The 22,763-nt window shown below is 26.8% G+C and overlaps 1 protein-coding gene and 1 long non-coding RNA gene across 2 annotated transcripts in view; both read right to left on the minus strand.

Annotated features, from left to right (window-relative positions):
• Positions 1–986: 986 nt before the first annotated feature.
• On the minus strand, positions 987–5,547 carry LOC111690210. The gene has a single exon (XM_023452650.2). It carries the CDS (start codon positions 4,738–4,740, stop codon positions 2,167–2,169), a length of 2,574 nt encoding a protein of 857 aa, XP_023308418.2. The 5' UTR covers positions 4,741–5,547; the 3' UTR covers positions 987–2,166.
• Positions 5,548–6,419: 872 nt separating this feature from the next.
• Positions 6,420–22,763, minus strand: part of LOC124419335 — a 40,459-nt gene continuing 24,115 nt past the window's right edge. Inside the window, exon 2 of the long non-coding RNA XR_006940496.1 lies at positions 6,420–6,786. This is a non-coding gene — a long non-coding RNA (uncharacterized LOC124419335). The remainder of the gene's footprint in view (positions 6,787–22,763) is intronic.

The raw sequence follows: 22,763 nt of genomic DNA on the forward strand, positions 1-22,763 counted from the left end.
AAACACTTTACTGAAGCTATTGATATCAAATACTTCAAGTGTTAATTGTAAATTGTTTGAAAAAATTCTGAAGTTTTTTAAGGAATTCAATTTACAAGGTTTATGATTTTTATTTTTACACATAAGAAAATTAAATAATTGAAATAACTAAGCAAACAAAATTTTTTTACACACACTCCCACAAACAAAAGCAAATAAAAAAACAATCAGTATTAATAATTTAAAAAATATATATAAAACTAAATATTTACAAAATTGCCATAAAAATAACTTCAAGTTCTTTATCATTCCCCAAATTATATAAAAAAATCTTAAGTGTTAAGAAAAATCCAAACTATAAAATCTAAACTATTTTAAAAGGTACTTCATTTTAGTTTTTTGTTATGTTTACTACAACTTGGCCTTTTGTTTTACCTGACACTGTTAATAACCTGTACAATGTACATGTTTAATTAAAAAATCAAATTTAATAAAAAAAAAACTTTAACATTACAAATGTATATACATATGTACATATAAGTTTAAGTATATTTTGTGTAACAAAAAATTACTAGTGGTCTGCTGGCACACTTTTATTTATATTGAAGAAATTAAAATGTTTGAACAGCCAAATAGTTTAACTACCAATATTTTATAACAAATTTAGTAAAACCAATTTCTAACTCTATTTAAAACTTTAACAAGTTATGAAATTAAATAATTTCTAATAAGTTAAATAAATAAAAAATGTAGTTAACCACTTTTGCCCCTCAATTACACAAAATTGTTCATGTGTTGTATGAGTGTGTGTATTAAATATTATTATGTATTACAACAAGTGCTTAACATATGTTTTTTTTTGTTATTTTTCATCTTTTGTTTATATTTTCAATAATAAATTTATTCATTTATTTTGTTTAACATGTTTTTTAAGCTGAAAAATCCCTTGAATTATTTTCATATTTTTAGGTACTTGAGTTGTAAATAAAAAAAAAAAATACACAAAATATTTATATGATGACTATAAATCATTAAAAATTTATGTTTTTTGTTATTATTTATTTGGTTTAGATTTTTATATTGAAATATGTATTTTTAACACAAATTTCCATTTATATATGTATATTGAAAATGAATCAGCCCTATTCTAGAAACAACCCAAACAACTAATAATTGATTTCGTTTAAAATTCTAAAATAAATATGTAACTGTGTCATGGTTTAACAAAAATGCCCAAAATCCAATAACAAACAATTTGTTAAGCAAATAAGTTTAAACACTACAAGCCAAATTAACTAAGTGTTAAACAAAAACATACTGGAGTTAAATTAAATAAAGAATTTATAATTTGGCATATTAATTTTTAATAAACAAAACAAAAGTTCAAAAACTAATTGGAATGATCAAATTTTTTTTAAACCACAACAAAACCTGTACAACTTATTGAAACAATTATTTTAGAATAGAGCTGATTGATAAACTTTGTTCAGTATAATAATTTTATGAAATTTAAAAATAAAAAATGTCTTTGTTCTCATTTCTTAATTATATAACTATACTCTGTCTGCTTGGATTAATTTAACCTCAAATACTATTTCAATTATTTGCACAATATTATAAACAATAAAAAAATAATCAATAATTTAAATAAACAAATTGACCGACTGCCGTCTGTCTGTCTGACTAACTGACTTGTTCAATCTTATCGTTTCGAAAACTCTCTAGTCTGCTAAAGAGGACTTTTGAAATTAATCATGTCATTATAAAATATATACATTTTTTTCTATTTCAAATCATTTGAGATTCCTATCACTTTTAATTCAATTAATTCAATTTTTTAATTTGATTATTTTATTCTTTTTTTTGTTTGATTGATTCATTTAGAAAAATAAAATGAAAACCTTGACTTTCCTGCGCTTATCATCGTTTCTTTGTAAAATTCTGTTTTTAGTTTTTAAAACTGTCTTGTACTTTAACATTTCTTACAAATTGTTTTATTTTTCTAGTTTTTGTTTCTTTGTTTGATTTAGTTTGGTTTTAAGTTAAAAACTGACCTTTTAATAGCTAAAATATATATAAAAAAAACATATATAAATATACTAAGTATAAATATTTGAGAGAACTTACTTTATAAAACTTACTATTACTTAAAAAAAGTAAAAAATAAAAATTAAACAGAACTTAAATTTAAACTTCCGTTGGTTCAGCATCTAAAGTGCCCTGAGCACATGACTGTGCTGCTGCACAACTAAGATTCTTGGAACTTTTAAATAATAATTTATACAATTTATGTTTAACTGGTAACTTTGGAGTGTTGTTGTTATTGCTGCTGTTGTGACAGCCTATGCTGTTGCCACCGCTACAGATGCCGCCATCATTGCCATTTAGCGGCACTTGTTCAATTATCGTAATGCCTCTTTGCAACACCGGACGTGGCTTTTTATTCGTAGGTTGGTTGGATTTCAGTTCGTCGGTCTCCACTAAAGTTTGTGGCTGCTTGTTGAGGCTGAAGTTAATGATGGTACTACAACTGCTGTTTGGCCTCAGTGGCACTTGAGGACAAGTGTTGTTGTTGTTCATAAAACAGGCAGGCACTGAATTGGTACCATTACTGACCACCGAACTTTGCGGTGTTAGGTATTTGGCCGATGTTGTGGAGTAAGTAGAAACTCGACTGCTGTTTCTTTTGAGGTTCGAGTTACCGTATTTGGAACCACTCATGCGACAGCTGGAACTGTTTTGTCTTTGTAGTTGCGAGTCTCGGCAGATAGCATCTAGACCCACCAGTCTTTTCACTCCTCTCCTTACTCTTTTGTTGCGGTAGGCAAAGATGAAGGGAGAACTAATATTAGCCAATAGTATCATGAAAATCGCTAATTGACTTGATTGCTCGAAGTTGGCTGCCGGTACACGACTCTGCAGTAATACTAAGAAGCCAAAAGGCAAGTAGGATACCAGGAACATTATTACCACCAGAATGCTGATACGAGCTGCTCGAGACTCATCCCTATACTTGAAGAGAGACGACGCATTCGATAGTCGATGACGCAAAGAAGACATGTAGCTCAATGCTTTGGGTGAGGCTTGAATGGTGGGTATTTGCAGCGACTGATGATGATGCAGATGTTGATGATTTTGATGGGTGGTTCTGGTGTTGTTGGGATTTTGTTGAAATGAATGTCTGTTCAAATGAATACTGGGTAGATTTTGTGGCAGATGTCCTCCTAGGAGATGGGGTGAGCAAGTGTTCTCGTTTAAGGGTTGTGGCAGAGTTACACTTCGTTGAAGATTTGGCGAAGAGTGGACTTGGCGTATACCCTGCAGTCTAGTGTTATCACACAAATCCTGCGAGGATGTAGCCAATAGTTCTAGTTGGCGGGTGGAATAGTTGCGTTTTATCTCACCACTGGCCGTTTGCAGGGTGAGTATAATATTTTTTTGTTGCTGCTGTTGAGTATTAGCAGTTTCGGTTACAGGTATTACGATGAGCTGATCATTTGTACTGCAATTATCAGCCTCATCGGACATACCGTCATCCGAAATGGGCGGCAAAAGTACTTTCGCCGCCGAGTCCCGTCTCAGACAGGCAGGTGAGCCTCGTTTTTGATTATTATCGATTTGCATTTGTAAACCTCCACACTGGGAGGAGGTCGAAGAAATCGAATTCCTATGTACACATAAACTATTCGAATACTGTTGGTTAGCCACTGGTGGACCATGCGTTAGATTCAGTGCACTTTGTAGCAAAGGGGATGAACCATTTTGACGCATTCTCAGACCATTTTCACGAGCCTCACTAAAAATACGCCAATACATGCCGCACACAAAGCCAAATGGCAGCAATATAATGAGCAGGAAATAAAGACAGGAAAACACCATGCTAAAGATGTTATTCACTGAGTTGAGTGTGAAGAAAGTGGTAGAGGAATCGGCAAAACGTTTCTGTTTGCTGATGATGGTCTCCGATTCGAAGTCTATTTCCCGGAAGGCCGACAAAGCACCAAACAATATACCCATAGCCCATGTAATAGCTATTAGCACCCAAGACTTAACTCCCGATATGCGACTGTGATAACGCAAGGGGTCTGTTACGGCACACCAGGTATCACCCACTACTAAAAGCACACCCATGGCTCCCAAAGCAGCAGCCATATCTATGGCCCAGGATCTCATTGTCAGCAAGGGTAATGCTAGACGCTTAACTTCATCTGTTTCCTCCTGTTGCATGCCAATTGGCAGCTGAATTTTTCCCTCCTCCTCAATTTCTGTAATTACCAAAGTTTCACTATTCTCATCGATGGTCAATTCGCGACAGTAGGTGGTATTACACTTGTAAATGGTCTCAATGGTACGTGGACCATTCTCACCATCGTGGGATACATTACGTCGCAGAATGATGCCCTCTTGCTCCACAAATTTGCCATTGTGGCGAATTGTCATTTGGTGATTACCAGCCTTTGAATAAAACTCAATGCTGTCATCGTTTGTGTTGGTTGTTAAAAAACTCAAACCAGACTGGCTGGAACCGGTTGTAAGGCTGCTGTCGTTAGTACCGCTTTCGCTGTCGCCAACAATGCCACCACTTAGAAACAAAGTGGGAGCTAAAATAAGACAACCAACCAAATTAATGATGAGCAGATTAATAGTAAAACGATTTGCTGTAGTTCGCAGACCGGGTGTCACCCAAAAAGCAGCCAAAGCCAAGAAATTTATTATAAACGATAGCAAAAGCACGGCAAAAATCAAAAAGTCTATTGCCATTATTAAGCATAATACTTGTGGTGAGTTGAAAATCGACAACGCGTGTTCACTATAAGACTCATTTAAAAACACAAATCAATTTTTATAAATATTTTTTATTCTATTAACACATTTATATTGGGCTGGTTTATAGTTTTATTTAAAATGTTTCTACTTGTTTCTTTTAGTACAATTTCAACTTCACTTTGCAGTTTCTTTAGAATGTTTATTCTTTAGACTTTTTTGGTTTGTTGGGTAGTTGGATGGAAGTCTGTTTTTATTATATTTTTTTTCACAGTTTGTTTTGGTTTGAATTTTCTCTATTTATACTTGAGTTGTAAAGTTTGTTTTACAGATCTTTTTCTGTGTTTTTTTTTTTTTTGTTTTGCCTTTTTTGTTAAAGTTGTGTGTATTTATGAAATTCTTTGTTAGAAAATTGGACACAGTATGTCTTTATTACTGTTTTCACTTCTTGTTTGAATTTGTTTTTATTTTCTTTGAAAAAAAACTTTAATTAAACACTTTTTTGTTTAATTATTTATTTATATTTGTTAACAAAATATTTATTTTTTTTAACACATTTGTTTTATATCATCGTCATGAATCTCATTTAAACGCTTAATTCTTTTTTTCTGTTTCTTTTCGGATTATTTGTTTTTAAATACGGAACGCGTATTCTGGTTTTTCAACTTGATTTGGTTTTTTTCAGATAAATTTCAATATTTTAAGATATTATTGTTTTTAAAATACAATATAGATATTTTTTGTTTTTTTTTTGTTTTAGTAATATTGAATAATTTTTGTAAATCAATTTAAGAAAAATTAAATAACTAAAGTTTATTGTATTTTTCTTATTTCTGATTTTAGATGTTGCACTTTGTTTTTAAATTTGTTTTCATTATTTTGTTACTGTGTTGTGGTATTAATAATTTTTGATTTTAAAAGCATTTACAACGCGCCAATTTGTTTGAATTTTTCTGAAAATACGTTCTACACTCTTAAGCGTTTCAAGCACAACTGATCGTTGAGCATTTGCAAATGGCTTTTTGAGTACACGACTCGTATATAAAGCCAGTTTACAAAGCACGCGAATAACAACAACTATTTTAACGAGTATCTGTGAGTGTTTGTTATGAGTGTGTGTATGTGCGAGATGATGTGGATATGTTTTCAGAAAAGCTCTCCTATTTAACGGCCTTTAGTTGTGGTATTGCGGACTGAGATTTTGTTTTGGTTTACGAATGGTTTCGTTCGAATGGTTTGCGGTTTTTTTTAATTATAATTCTGTTCATGAGCTAAAAGAGAGCGTTGAGGCCTTAAACAACCTCAATAACAACATACCAAATGAGCAGTCGTCTCTTTTTGCAACAAATTCCCACGATCGTTCTTAATGGAAACAACAATATAAAAAAAATAAAAGCGGCGACAGAACAAGAATATGTTGATGAACAAACAAACAATACAAAAACTGTTTTTTTTATAAAGCCATTAAGTTCGATTAAGATGATATAATTCAATGTAAAAATTACACATTTGAAAATTCTCCCTCTCAATTCCTGTTTCTCTTGTGGTTTAAATGAAATGATAATTTTACTCTCTTGAATTTTTTTTACTCATCAGACCAGTGATATTCAGAGTATGTGTAGCAACAATTTAAATTTTAATATTGTTGCGAGTTTTTCTGATTTTAAATTTATCAATGATTTTAAATAGATTTTGTTTAGTTGTTGGTGGTTTGCTGTTGATTTTTTATGTGTAAATTTTGGTTCCGCTTTGTTTTTTGTTCATTCGTTTGATTGTTTGTTTGGTTTTGTTTGGCAAGTTAAGCACAATTTAATTTAGTGGATTGTACTTTTCAGTGTGGCGTAGTTGGATGCGTATGATATACAAGTAGTTTTCAACGTCATTATCATCATCATTATTAATTTTATTTTGTATTTATTCAATTTTGTTCTGTTGTCAGCTTTAGTTTATCATGTCTAGACATACATATGCATGCATTTGGCTCTTTCGGCTTTGTTTTTTCATTTATTTTTCCTCAATATTAAAAACAAAATATTTTTTTATCTGAAAATAGATATAAGAGTAAAGAAAAACAATTAGTTTATTTATAAATTCATAAATATAAAAACAATAAATATTAGTAGTAATAAACATAGATATTTAGTGATTTAGTGAAAACATGTTATATCAAAAATGACAGCTAAATTGAATAAGAATATTCTTAGTTTAAGTTGGTCTAATTTCATGAAATAGATTTTAGTTTATTTAAATTAAACATTTTAAATATTAAATTATGTAATAGAAACTCAATATCTGCTAAACACATTGAGTTAAAAATTAAAACATTTATTTTAATATTTAAGTTATAAGGAATCTTCCTTTAATTTTTTTTTTAAAAAGGGTCATTACGAATCTTTCGTTGGGAATACTTGGGGATTTTACCCAGCTTAGCATACAAGTAATCCTTGCAATTATTTTATTTCTACAAAAATCTTTTTTATTAACAATCAGTTAAAAATAATCACTTAAACACCCACATTAGCTACTCCACCTAAATTTACACTTGATTAACGATCTACGTTAAAATTAAAAGACATTTAATAATTTGCTTTGTTTCATTATCTCTCAACTAATAACAATTCTGTAATATACATACATACGTACGTACGTACATTCATATATACTACATATTGTTAAATAAAAACTAAAATAAAATTTCCATTTAGTTGCCAACTACGTTAAGTTAACAATTGTTACAAACGTCTTTCTATTGTGTTATGGAAACAATTGCTAAAAGTTGAATTTTATATATCCCCGAACAAAACGTTGTCGAATGTTAATAATAATATTAGGATCAGGCTTATTGTAGCAAGAAGCTTTAGGTCAATTGTGGAAAGTATTCTTTGGAATTCGGAAAATGGTTTCACACACCATTTTTAATTCATTAATGTTTAGTAAATTTATTTATAAACAAGTTTTCTGTAAGATGAAAAATAGGATTATTTTAGCGTCAAAATTTAAAATGGTTTCGAAAACATCAGCCCTATTGCTTCACGGCAAATTGACTGAACCGGAAATCGATTAATAATTCCATGTGTTACACACGGAATGATGAAATCAATATACCTCATTCTTTTTTAATTGTTGGCATAATTACCAATAATATAAATTATTTTCTACATCTGATCATTTCTTTTTTCCGCCATGTCAAAATAACTCATTTCTAAAGTATGAAAATTTTTTTCTTTTTATATTCATGGAATTCTCATAAATAAATATTTTCTAGTTTAAAAATCATTTATCATTATTTTAAATTATGTACAATAATGTATAAGTTATAATAATAGTTGTAAGCAAGTACTTACTAAAGTATGAATCATTTAGTTAAATACTCAAAAGATAATGGAAAAATAATGGGAAATTCAAAAAATTCCCACAAACCTGACCCGTAGTTATCTACCGTTACATGTCTTTCAGCACTTGTTATGATGCGCTTATCTTTACTTAACTGTTTGTTTTAAACTTCTACTAAGATTCCACAGACGGTAGAAAGATGTAGAAAAAAAACTTCCGCACTTTTATATCATTTTTACATTGTTACAGATTTTTTTGATAGAGGACATAGACACTTGAATACAAACAAAATTTTATACTAAGGACGGACACATAATTTTTCCTTTTAGCTGTGTTAATGATAACGACAAGGGTTAAATGTTTACCAAGTTTATGTCAATATTAATACATTTTTTTTTTTAACATATTAAACATATTTTCATGTTTTTTTTTCATTGTAGTAAAAATAAAAATTAATAGGAACATTCTTACAATACAAATAGTTTAAATTAATTGTGTAGGGAAATTATAAGATAAACTTAAAATATTATAAACTTGTTTTTATGAGACTGTGAATATCCCTAATATACATTTGTAATATTTGTAACAGACATTAAAACTTAATTTTAAGTTCTTTTAAGATGACACTTTTAACGCTTAAATGTCAGTAAGTATAATTTTCTTGAAAATAACATGGTGTTAAAATAAAATATTGAATAATATTAAGATAATATTTAACAAACTTACAAATCCATATCGATTAAAAATAAAATTATGATGAAGTGCTAAATATTTTTTTATTTCTTTTTGAATTATTTAATTTGTTATCTACTACAAAGAAAAACTTTAGATACAACCTTTATTAACTCTAAAAGTTGTGGTCAGTTTCTGTGTATAAAATATGAATGCACAAAGCAGACAGACAACTGTTAGTAAGTTAACTTAGTTGACATTGACACTTAGTAACCCCGCTCCATAATTTACAAACCTTTTGCTTTAACCTTCATTAGCATTTAATTTACACGATTTTAATTAAAGTTTTTATTCTGTTTTACATTTAAATAATTACTAACTTTATCAATATTAAATATGTATTTTTTTGTAATAATAAATTTACATTTTTAACTGAAACAAAAGCCATAGCTGCTTTACTGCACAGTATAAATAAAATAAAAGTAAATTGTTATAGAAAAATAAAAATCCATTATCACAACTTAAATGGGATAAAAAGTGATTAGTGCCAACAAAATGAGAAAATCAAATACATAAATAATAATAAATAAATGGTATCAAAAAAATTTTAGTATCGTTAAACACAAATACATATGGGGAATTTCATGTCAAGTAACCCAAGTCAAAAAATCGTTAGTACTATTGGATAAAATTTTGAAAAAATTTAAAAAAAGAATGAGGAAATAGCTATCTATCTCCTTTGGACAATTTACACTCATTTGAATAAAACCATGTATGAGCAAAATGTTTAAATTTGACCCCCCCTGACGCTGGCAATTCTTGACCTATAGATCTGACAACTTGTGTCTGGCCTACTTGTACTAACCTTGATGCAAATTTCATGCATATCTAAAGACATAGATTTTTAATGTTGGGTTATACACTTGACACGAAACTTCCCATATATGTAACGATAGAGAGAGAGATTTTCACGTCACAAATGAGGATTTACGAAAAACCCAACAAATATATACGCACTTTCCAAAAAATCGTACGTAAAACATAGATACTTTTTGCTATAAATAAAAATAAAATATTTTATTTCACACAACCATTGAAATTGTTTACATTTAACAGTTGTTCCCATTTTCCTAAAATCAACAAATACATTAATGTAAACAACAACTAACTTACTAGCTGACTGACTGTCTGACAATTGATTGTGTGAAAACTGACAGACGATGTTACTGAATTAGCGTGACAGCAAAAGAGTACAAAGTACGTTTTAGGGTTTTCACCTGAAATGGTAAATTTTGATAAGAAATCTGTCATACTAGGAGTAATAAGATGCTTTTCTGATATATTTATAGATTCCAAACAAGAAGATTTATACATTACAAAATAATTCCCCTCAGATATATTTTGGACATGTTTATCAACCAATAATTTCACTATTCAAAATTTCAGATTAGCATGAAAGCATTTATAATAACAAATAACATTTTTTCAATAACTGTTAACTCTAATAATAGCACAAAAACAAAACCTAAACCAGATGATGATAATGATGTTACCTTCATTATGATATTCACAATAATATGGTTTATTTATAATAGTTTAGTTCAGAAAACACACATCAATTTACATACAATTACAACTTCAATATTTATTATTTACTGATTTTGGAACAGAAGTTAGAAAAGGGGTTCGGTGGAGACATGAAGGTGTATTATTATTATTATTGGAAGTGTAAATATTTATGACATGAATGACAATAACACTTGTCAAGACATCGATCATGCTTAAATGATACGGACAACGAACGAACGGTTCTTTTTTTTCGTTTGTTATTGTAACATTTAAATACTCATTCATTAAATCAATAATATTTGGAAAAACAAAAGCAACCACGAAAAAAAAATAAACCAATTGTTAGAAAATGAAAAGATTTATTTAAGGCACACGTTCTAGAAACGAGTATACTCGGACAGTGTTAATTTTAAAAGTGTTAGAAAAAAAATAAGTATATTGTTTTCCTAACAATTACTGCTCAACAGCTACAATGCACTCGCTCACTCACTCATTCACTCAGCCAGTCAGTCTGTTGGGAAGTCAATGGAAATATGAATGTGTAGCTATGTAGATATTTAAAATGAATTTGTTAAAACAAATATTGACACTCAAATGAGGGTTATCAGAAACAAACAATTTAAATATTGTTTTATTATTTTTATTGTTATTACAGGGAAAATTTTTCTATGTTTTTTATAATTATTAATATTTAAATTTTTATGATATTTTTGTGTTCAGACGTTTGGGTTTGTATGTCAATAAATTTAAGACAAACAAATGAATGAATAAATGAATGTCTTTTCAAAACATTGTGTGTGAAATGTGATAATGACAAGTAATTTAATTATGACATTTGAAATTATTTAAGTTTTATTTATCTCTGGCATGTTATTAATATTTATAATAATAAAGGGCGTTTTGTTTTTAACATGCTTTTGTTCTCTATTCTAGTCAACTTACAAAAACTAGTAGTTAGTTGTAATAATAATTTCCATCACGAGTTTGGCACGCTTTATTTAAATTTACACATGTAAAGTTGAATAAAAGCGATTAAATAAACTAAAACACACTTTTCACTAATTTTAGCATTAATTTAAAAGAACAAAGTTCAGCTAGTTAAAAGTTGAAAAAACTTTAAAAATTAACAAAAAAAAAAACTAGTTTTAGTCAGTTTATTTCAACAAAATACTCATCCATTCAGTCATACATGCATATGTACTTGTAAAACTTATTATAAATGTCCGATTAAAATGTAATTAATCATTTTGTGTGGAAAATTATTATTGTTGCTTTATTTAATTATATTTATTACGATTTACTTGAAAAACAAACTCCCCGAAATTGTAAGTAAATCATTAAAAATACAATGAACTAACTAATGAACATTATCATAATAGTATATAACTAAAGTTGCAAACAAAAAAAAAACAATCATCAAATGTGATTTTCTTTTTCCTTTTTTTTTTTGTTGTAAAAAGTTATATAAAAAGTTACAAACAACTAAGATTTAATAGTAATTAAAAGTATTCTAGCAGAGGAAATTAATGTATGTTACAATTGAATTACAAATGCACGCTACACTCACGTGAAATTACACAAACAAGGGCGAGTAAATAGGTTTTTTTTTCAAGGCAGACAAGACAAGTCAATAACTTTACATAAGTAATCACAAATCTATCTAAATTATCAATTAATAAAGGATAATTGCAAATAGTTAAGACAACTTTTTCTGTAAATCAAATAAAGAAAATCGTCTTAATACAATATCGAACAAGCAGACATACTAAAATGGTTACAGTACTTAGGAATTAAATTAGAAAAGAATTTTGTAACTTAAAAGCCTAAAAAGTCATTTTACTTAAAAGAAAATTGTAAAATTTTTAATTTAGTTTGTATTAGTATTTTTGCATATTTAAAGTTTCTTGTATATGCACAATCTTCATGATTCATTTTTTGACTAGTTATATTTAAATTTAACACGATTTTTTCTTATTTGTGTAGACAAATTAATAAAACAAATATGTATTTATGCATATACGAATACTTATTTGTAACTTTAGTCTAAATTTAAAGCCACAAAACAACAATTAATATTAATTAATTCTAGCATTGTTTTGACCATTTCTACGCAAACAAATGAATGGAATTTTTTTAAGATTTTTAAATCAAATGCGCAAAATGAGAGTTTAAAGGTTAGTTTTAAATCGTGTTTAAAAATAAAAACATATTTTGTGATAATATCACTTAAATATTTTATTTATAAGAATGAATCCAAGCTTTTAGGCGTTTATAAATGGAATATATATAGAAATCTGGAAAATTTTTTTATTATAAAACTTTAAGCACTTTAAAAAAAGGTCATAAAATTTATAATTGTAAAACTGCAATTAAGTCTTAATATAGAAAATGAAATTTATTTTATAATTATAACTGAAAAGCTTTTTACAAAAAACAAAGAAGCTTTTAACCCAAAATAATTAAAAAAGGCTTTTATTCGATAAAAAAAATTTATAAGAAAGGAGAATTTTTGAATAAAAAACATTTTTCTTTTTCCTTTCAGCAACAACAACAAAGGCTTTTAACAAAAGCCTTTTTCCATAAAAGGCTTGTTTTTTTAGAATGAAGCTCTTTAGAAAGCTTTTTTATTTTTCCATAAAAATATTTTCAAAATCTTTCATAAAGTGTGGCCTAAAAATACTTATTTAAAAAAACACATATTTAAAATACTTTTTTTATAAATATTTTTTTCTTAAAAATTTGTTTTTAGAAAACAGTTTTTCTGTACAAAGCTTTTTCTGAAATTTGTTTAAGCAAAAGCTTTTTTAGAAACAATTTTAATTTCTCAAAAAGCTTTTACAGAAAACTTTATGGTAGAAGGGGGATCATTCGCCATAGAGGCACAGCTACCCCTATAGAATGGTTGTAGAATATCAACAATAGTGAACAAAAAGAGATAACAGTTTTTTCGATGTCATAATTTGAAGCACAAAAAAAATTATTTAAAAACCCGAACTGTCCCTGAGGCACATGTGTCAAATACAAAGATCCATGTGATGTAAAAAATATAGAAAAAATGAGTTGCATTTTTTTTTAAATTTTTGTTATTTAAATGAAACAATAAATATCTGGTTTAATTTACTAGCTTTACTACTCCTACCCCTTGTTGAATTAACCCCATGGATGAGAATTTATCGCCGTTTTGGCGATATATGTGTATATCTAAGTATTGGAATCAAGAAAGAAAATAAGAATATGTGTTGAGGTTTCAATTCGAGAACGCTTTAAAAAGTAGTGTATGGTCCCCCTTCTATCTTAATACAAAGATTCCAGTCAAAAATAAAATATCCTTAAAGTCCAAAACGGATATGGAGGAGCTGAAAAATCAATCTAATATAAAAAAGTTTATAACACCCATTAATATAAGTCACTTTTATATTATGTGCTGATAATATTCAACCCTACCTCAACTTCTACTGTTCATTCTACGTATAATAGTTGTTAGTGATTTTTCTTGATTTCTTAAATCTAATAAACAATACTACAGTAGTTTACTGGAGTAGTACACAGCGTCGCCCAAGTTTCAAAGATCAACAAAACATCTTGTTGCTCTTAATCATTAAATATGTTGCTTGTAAGGGAATTCCCACAAAATAACAAGTTTTTTAAAAAATAATAAAATTAAAAAATATTTTTCTTAAAACACACAGCAACGTGTTTACAAAACATTGACGTCTTTTTTATTATTATTATTATTTAAACAACTACTTTGGTACTCTTTAAAACAAACATGTATGTAAAAATACAAATTAAAGTTTATGTTTTCTTAAAATTCATTAAAAACTTTATAAACTTGCTGCTACTTATTTGAATATTTATATTAATGGGGAAAGAATAAATATAAGTAGTGGTAGTAGACTGTAAAATGACCTTTGATTTTATAATTGGTTATGGGGATAGATACTAGTTAAAGCTGCTACAGCTAATGGTGATTGTTTTGTTTTCTTCTACTATAGTATCTTTTGCCCCCTCCATTTACCTCTGGTTCCATTTTAATGTGGATTCAGTATTAAGAAATAGCGTCATATGAGCATGAATTGTATTTTTGTTTATTTATAGTATTTGCTGTTTTAAATTAAGCTTTTGAATGCTGAAAGTAATGAATGAAAAAATGATTTAGTCAAACAGTTAGTTAAAGCTGTTTAACTGTTTTAAAAATGCCAACATTGTATGAGTCTTACTTTTATTTCTCTTTTTTACATTCTTAAATTTTTTTAGGTTTAAATTTAAATTGCATTTGTTTTTACGTCACTTTTTTAAACAGAGGGGATTCATTTCACCAAATTTAGACAGTACACATACATCAACAACAATAAAAGAAAAGGGTACAGAGAGCCGGGGTTTTTGTTTTTTTGGAACAAAATTCCACACGTAATTGCTGTATGCACGAAGAAACGTGTTAAGAGTTAATGATTGTTTTAGCAGACAGGATTAAAATATTAATAAATCAACAAAATGTTTTGACGCAATAATTGATTTCTAGTTTCAGAAATATGCGCCTTGAAGAAATTAGTACAAAAGTACAAAAACTTTTTTGGATTTTTTTTCTTATCCTGAATGCATTAAAAATTCATTAGTTAGAATTTGAAATTTTAATCGAAATTAACAAAAGTGCTAATAAAATATAATTGATACTTAGTGCTACATAAATTTAAGACATAAACTTATTAAGGGTTTTTCTTGAAAACCTTTTTAAATAAGTTGTTAGTTAAAAAAATGCTTTGTTATACCAGTCATAACTGTGGAACCTCGATTTAAACATTTCGGGGCTTTGCAAAAGAACTTAAAGGTTTCTTCTGGCATGAACTTTATTATGGCGAACCAATGGAATATACAAGATATTTACAATTAATATGATCTAAATTTTAATTTAGTTTCCATTCCGACCATGCCTTGACAACTTTTTTGTTCGTTATTTTACTTTTCCTAATTAAAAAAAAAAGTTTAAAGAAATTATTTTTATTTTTTCCTAACTTCGAGCCATTCTAATATTTTTAAACAGAATAATAGAAGCAACTTCTTAGACAACTTTAATATTGCTTTAAAAATGACTCAAATCATTCATTAAATTAAAACTGCGTTAAAACAAGTGTTTAAAAATAAACTTTATCCCACAACAAAATAATACATTTATAATCCAAATAAAATTCCCCCATAATGTAATGCTAAAGTATTATAAGAACTTTTTTAAATATGTACACTCTATTTTCAAACAAAAATGTGGAAATTTTTTTCAAAAATAATCACGATTCTTAATAAATAAACCAGAGACTTATGCAGTAGAAAATTAATTTTCATTAAAAATCAACTGCAACGCGACATTTCCTAGCGCCCACAAAACTAAAGCAACTATCTTGAGAAAAGCGATAAATTGAAAAGGAAAATTCTGTAAAATCAATTTCCTTCCATTCGTTTTATTTACTTTACAATGCATTTTAAAGTTCATTCACCCCATTATCATCACGAGGGAAGAAAATGCAGTGCAACAAAGTAGGTATTTTGTATTTTGCTCGGAACATGTATACAAAAGTTCAATAAACCAAAAGTATTTAAATGAAAAACGATTTATATTACAAACTAGCTACGTATGTATGTGTATTGGTCTTACATATTACTATTAACTTAAATTACAAATCTACAATGACATAAAATATGGGATTGAATTTATTCAGGTTTTTTTTTATTTCAAAAATGAAATTTTACACAAAAGATACGTTTACTAGCAACATATAAATAGAAGAAAAGAAAGCTTAAATCAATAGATAGATTATTTTTGCCCATTGGCCTTTTTTCTGGTACTTTCTTTTCAATAAAATTATTAACAATAAGAAAAAGTGGGAATATTGTTAATGAAGCACATGTTATATTATGGTAATTAACAGAACACTTCATAAAACAACCCTACAAAAACAACACCCACATTTTTTACAAACCCAAACGTGTCTCAATATTAACAATCCCCTTTTGATAGAAACGTCTTATTCCCAGGTTGGTATGTCTGTTGACAAAATAAACCCATGAACAAAAATAAGGTCAAAGAACAATAAGTTTTTGTTTTGCGATTTAATAAAAAATACACTAATTTAATAAAAGAAATTACTTACATATTCAAAATATTGTAAAAAAGACATTTATCAATTAATCCCATTTGTTAACTAGCATACCGACCCGTAACACCCGCCTCCATTGAACAGATAAGAAGTATTTATATTTATTTGTTCATTTAAACAACAACAAAAAATTCAATCAAATTCAATTAGTTTTTCAAGTTTTGTTGGTGTGTATGAATTTTTTGCAAAATCATTATCACAAGTTGTATTTACCAAAAGATTTGTTAAGTAACTGCCACAAAACTAAATAAGCCTTTTTTTCTACTATATAATATAAGTATTGAAGTTTTTTTATGCCACCATATCGATTGAAATCGATCAGACGCCTTTAAAAGTGTGTTTATTTCTTTTATTTATTTCAACATTAAAAACAATTTCAATTATTTATTATTAAAGGTAAACATACATGTGTATGTGCCATGTACAGTGATTAACAATATTTAAGGAATACTTGATTAAAAAAATTTTATTGCAATTTGCTAGGAAAATATTTAGATTCTCGTTTAATTTAGTTTTGATCGTGTATATAATTTGTATAAGATAACAATTACAATCTCTACTTTTGTAACTTATAGATATATGATAACTAGTCCAATCTGAAAATTTATTTTAGTTCACAAATATATTCATAGGTTTTGGTCTCTAATAACAGACCGATATAGTTCTAATTTTCAATGGTTTATGAAACTAATCCACTTTTTATAAAAATGCTCTTTTTTGCGAGGAAGAATAATGGACATATTATTTAGATCGTTGAGGAGAACTTGTAAAGCTTTAGATAAAAAATTTCAAAATATATGCCATTATGATAGTTGGTCACTTTTTGGGAAGTACTTTTTAATAAATTGTTCTCTTTAATTTTGCCTATAACTACTACATATCTGCGTGTTTTACTTCTTGTCTCTTTTTATATTACTATAATATAATGTATGTAATCTAGATATAATATATATGTACATTTTTTGTTCTTTTTTGTTTTTAGAAACCGCTGATAGTTTTATAAACAATATTGATTTTTTTATTGTCTATACTATGTAATATTTGTGTAGTATATAGTAGGATAAAATGGAGGACAATTTAATATTTATTGCAATGGCCATCGTTAAATTACTTTTAATCATTTTAAACACAAACACAGGAAATTGCAAAAAATTATAAAAATGATAAAGAATAAATTAAAACGGATGGTACAAAGGTAAGAAAAAGGAAAAGATAAGAATATTAAAAGAAGGCCATTGGTGACCATTTTATTTAACTAAATTTTCGTATAAAATGTAATTTCCTTGTTGAATAATATTAGACATTTATTACAAATACTTTAAAAGAATTTATAAGAATTTTATTTAAAATATTTTGTTGATATTAAACTTTTCAATATACAGTACTTAGTTTTAATTAGTTTAATTGTATCCATTGTTATCGGCAATGTGTTGGTTAAATCTTATAATAACTTACTTGTTGATTTTGCAATTATAGATACAAAGATAACAATATCTATAACATTCCTTTAATATCTACAGGAACTGGTATATTTAATAAGAACAGGAAATTTTAGAAAAAAGTTGATTTAAGTTTGAAATTAAACTTAATATCAAAAATGAAAACACGACTATCTATTTAAGGGGTAAAAAGTTGTCATAACATTTTAAACTTTTCTTATATTTCGACTAAAATTTTCAAATAATACATTAGAGTGTTCCTAATATTTTAACTTTTTACTGTTAAAGAAAATGTACGCGTGTTGTTGAAATTGTAATGCAATAATTATTTTATGTCTTTAATCAAATATTTCAATAATTATACATATTTGCCAAATTAAACAAGATTAGGGTATCCCTTAAAGTTGTTATATTTCACTTGTATATATTTTGGATCTAATAAAGAACATTCATAAGAGGCTATGCATGGATTATGTAAAACATCATATTTCAATAACTAATTAAAAGTAATTGTTAATTTTTGATTAAACTTTTTATTTTTTTTAATAATCAATTAAAATTACTTATGATGTAATGTATTTGAATCACTTGATCCATATAAATCTGTTAGTTGAATTTCATAAAAAAGAAAATATTTATAAAATATATTTAACTATTTTAATGAATACCCTAATCTTTCATATAGACATTTCTAAACACAATAATAAGTATTCAATATTTACACCACATGATATACACACATGACTGTAATAAATTGTTTTATTTTTACAAAATTTTCTAAACTTTTATTAACAACGTAGTTTGAACAAGAATTTTTTTGTCTACAACATATGTTCGTCTATATGTTTGTGCAAAATTTCAGACTCTAAGTTGCTATTAAGTTTCTACAATTTAGCATAAAATCTTAATAAAATACTTAACATTTTATTGTGATTTGAAGAAGATACACAAACACATACATTATATTACAAGTGTTTTCCGTATACATTCTAATTTTCACAAACACATAAAATACCACATACTATAGCATATATACTATATAGTATCGTAAATATCTAATGGTGGTTTATATCATTTTGTATATTGCTAATTGGCCACTACATATAATTTTTGTTGTATTTGAGTTTTGATTTCTCATTGTTATAGTTTTTGTTATTGTTTGAGTTTGTATTGCCAACTAATAATATGGCTTAAAAGGGGGTTTTGTACAAAAGTATGTTTTGCTCTAATGCCAGTAAATTAAACAATAGATACTTTGAAAGCTAATGGGTAAACAAACAATAGTTATTTATACAGATACATGACAGACAATAAGCCATCTTTATTAAGTTGCAAGACCAAACTGCTTATATATTCATACAAGCATTTTTAGGAACTGACTATATAAATAGCTGATTGTAACATTTTATTTATATTTTGTAGCATTTTACTTTTTTAACTTGCAGTGATAAAAAAAGGACTTAAATTTTATTTTTTTTTAATAAATAAAGCTATGAAATTATTTTTTGCAAATAGTTATTTTATTTTAATTTGAATTTTAACAGTTTAAAAGAACAGCTTAGAAAAATGTATTTGCTTTATGTTTTAATTCCTTTAAATGGCTGCTTTAGATATAATAAATGTTTGCATATGTATAAATACATTTGTATTAAATAATTCCACAAGTATTTTATTGTTAAGCTAATAAAATAGTTTTCTAGTTAGAATAACTAAGAAAAATAAAACAAAAAAAAAACGCATTAATGAATATAATTATTACAATTAATTTACCCAAAGAAAATTGCACTATGGTCTAAAAAAAGACGTCATTCAATTGCAAGGTATTTCAATATTATTTTTTTAATTAAAGCATTTTAAAAACCAATTAAAAAGTTAATTGCATTTAAATGTACCGTTTAAGAAGTCAAAACAATTAGTAACGACATATAGCTAGTTTTTTTATAGAAATATTTTAAGGTCCAAAGTCAAAGTCGACTTAAGTATTTATTTTTATTTTAAAGGGATTTTTTAAGTTCCAGATTAGTTTTAGCTCAGTTCTAGTTCAGTTCTAGTTCTATTCTAGTTTAGTTCTAGTTCAGTTCTCTTGTTACTGTAATTAACTGATTATTCGATAAAAAGTAGTAAAGTGATATTCAGGTTCAGGTTATTTAATTTTATCTAAAGTCCTGTTGTATAAATGAATAAATTAGTAAAGCTTACAAAGTATAGAAACATTGGATTGTATAACAAAATATACAGTAAATTAATTGCATGAGAATGTGTTTTACTAAATTTAAATAAACATTAGAAATAATATTTTTTACAACTACTAATATCAGCGTGCACACTGCACACTTTATTAAGTTTATTGACCTTTAGCTACTTTGCTAAAAAGTATTGTTATTTGAATAAAATAGGAAAAATATTACAAACCAAAATATAATAAAAAGTAATAAAACACGTTTAAATAATTAAATAATAAAATTTATGATTAATGTGAATAAAACACTAAAATGAAATTTACTCTATTCTAATCATACCCGGGCCAAATGACTGACGTCTACTAAGGGAACTTTGGACAGTGTTATATGTATAACAAAAATAGCAAATTTTTACACATACAATTTGTGAGTGTTGTGTAGCTTTGAACTGTAACTACTCCCGGTGTAAACGACAGGTGTCATTTGTTTATATTATATTTATTTTTTGCAATCAAAGTGCATGAAAAGTTTTTTATTTGATTTTAGTTTTATGTCATATATTTTTACTTTTATAGACTTTAACTTAGCAAGTGGCATGGTAAGTAAAATATCCATCTAATCATTTTTTGTTGTCTGCCTGTAAGTATGTCTTTCTGTCATGATAAATATCAATTCATGTACATATTTATTGTGGTATTGTATATGTATATTTTTCTATTTTATTGTATTGTTAAAGTATGGATTGTTGTATATCCGCCATAAAACCATCAATTATATGAAAACAACTAAATATAAAAAATATTGTTAGAAACCCTGACATTGTTGTTGCTCATGGTAGTTTTGTTACTACTACTTCTTTATTTACTTTATCTATATGCAATTCTGTATATCTTTTGTATAACATACTGTATGTAGCAAAGTTACCAGTCATTACAAATCATTTCCAAGATTTTGCTATGTCCTCTTCCCCCTTTTTTCACAGTTTAAGCAAAATAAAAAAATCCCACCACACCACAACTATTTAGTGTTCCTAAGCAATAAAATATGCACAAGTACTTTTATTTGTGCATATCAAATTATACAATTGTAGTTATTTGCAATTGCATTTGCATTTTATAACGTCTTGTATTGTATTGTGTTGCAGTCAATGGTGTTGTGGTATTGTATCGCTTCGTAGTATTTATTATTATTATTGTATGATACATACTTTATGTCATTATAAATTAGTTACCGGTTAGCTTACTGCTAGCTGCTACTAGTACAGCTATTTTATAATTCTTTTGTTATTTTATATTCATATTAAATCATAATAATTTACCACTTTTTTAATAGACTTTAAGTCTTGTATTGCTGGTAAAAAATAAACACAAGTGTTTTTTTCTATTATTATTTCATTTTACAGTGAATTATTTTAATTATGCCACTAAACGACCTTCAACATTATTTTCTTCATTTAATTTTATTACAAATTATTAGACCTTTTTTCAGAATAAAACGAATAAATAAACAAACAAGTATTAAGTTGAAAAAGATGCAGTCTATGGATAATAAATAATCTTTAATTAATTCAAGATGTTTACATTTTGTCTTAAACTCAATTATGTACAGATACCTACACAAATATTCTTGCATATTTATGTCACTTGAGAAAAAGGTTCAACAAAATTACATTTTTACTGTAATTTTTCTAGAAGTTCCTTATAACATTGTTTCAGAAATTATTCTAAGGCTTTACAGTGCAGACACTTCAGAGATTATAAAACATACAAATTGATTACAATATACGATATATGAAACATTTTTTAACCTACGTAAATATGTAAAACTTTCGAAATTTTAATTTAGGAAAAAAGTGATTCATTTAATCAAATTTTACAATTGGAGATGACAAAGACGTTTAAAATGAAAAATTCCCAAAAATTTTAAGATTCTGTTTAACACGAATGTATAACTTCTTAAAAATTTCTAAATATTTTAAATACGACTTAACTTAGATCACTTTTAGTTCATGTGTTCATTTTCAATATTTCTTTCTTTTTTAATATTCATTCAAATTAATCATATTTTTACACAGCAAAAATATTTAAATTTACTACTAAGTAACTAATAAATAATAATCGACTAAATGATTTAAAATTATGCAATTTTACGAGTACAAGTAGCACAGAAAAAAAAGCAAAAAATTACACTTGATAAGGAAAATCTAATAAAAGTAAAACAAGAAACAAAACACAACAAATTAAAATAAATAGTTTAATAAAAAAATTGATATAATTAAGTGAAATAAAATTATTTAAGAAACTTTAATAAAATCTTAATCAGGTTTAAATAATTGAATTAATTAGAATTAATCAGAGCGTCATAACGTCACATGGATAAAAATGTGATTCGTTGTTTTTTTTTTGTTACTGTTGTCTCTCCATAAAATTGTTAAATATATCTACATACACACATGTGTATTGTACATACGAATGTGTAAATTTTAATCAAACACATACATATCATCATTTCATTTATTTACACGATACGCATACCGGTATTAAATGTATTTTAAGTAACTGACCCAAAAATACTCGTCAAAGTAAAAGTGTAATCAATTGAGGTAAGTAAAATAAATATTTACCGTAAGAAAGTGTATTTATAGCAAAAATAATGGCTAAAAATAACACTATTTGATA

Source organism: Lucilia cuprina, chromosome 4, assembly GCF_022045245.1.
Source record: "Lucilia cuprina isolate Lc7/37 chromosome 4, ASM2204524v1, whole genome shotgun sequence".
NCBI lineage: Eukaryota > Metazoa > Arthropoda > Insecta > Diptera > Calliphoridae > Lucilia > Lucilia cuprina.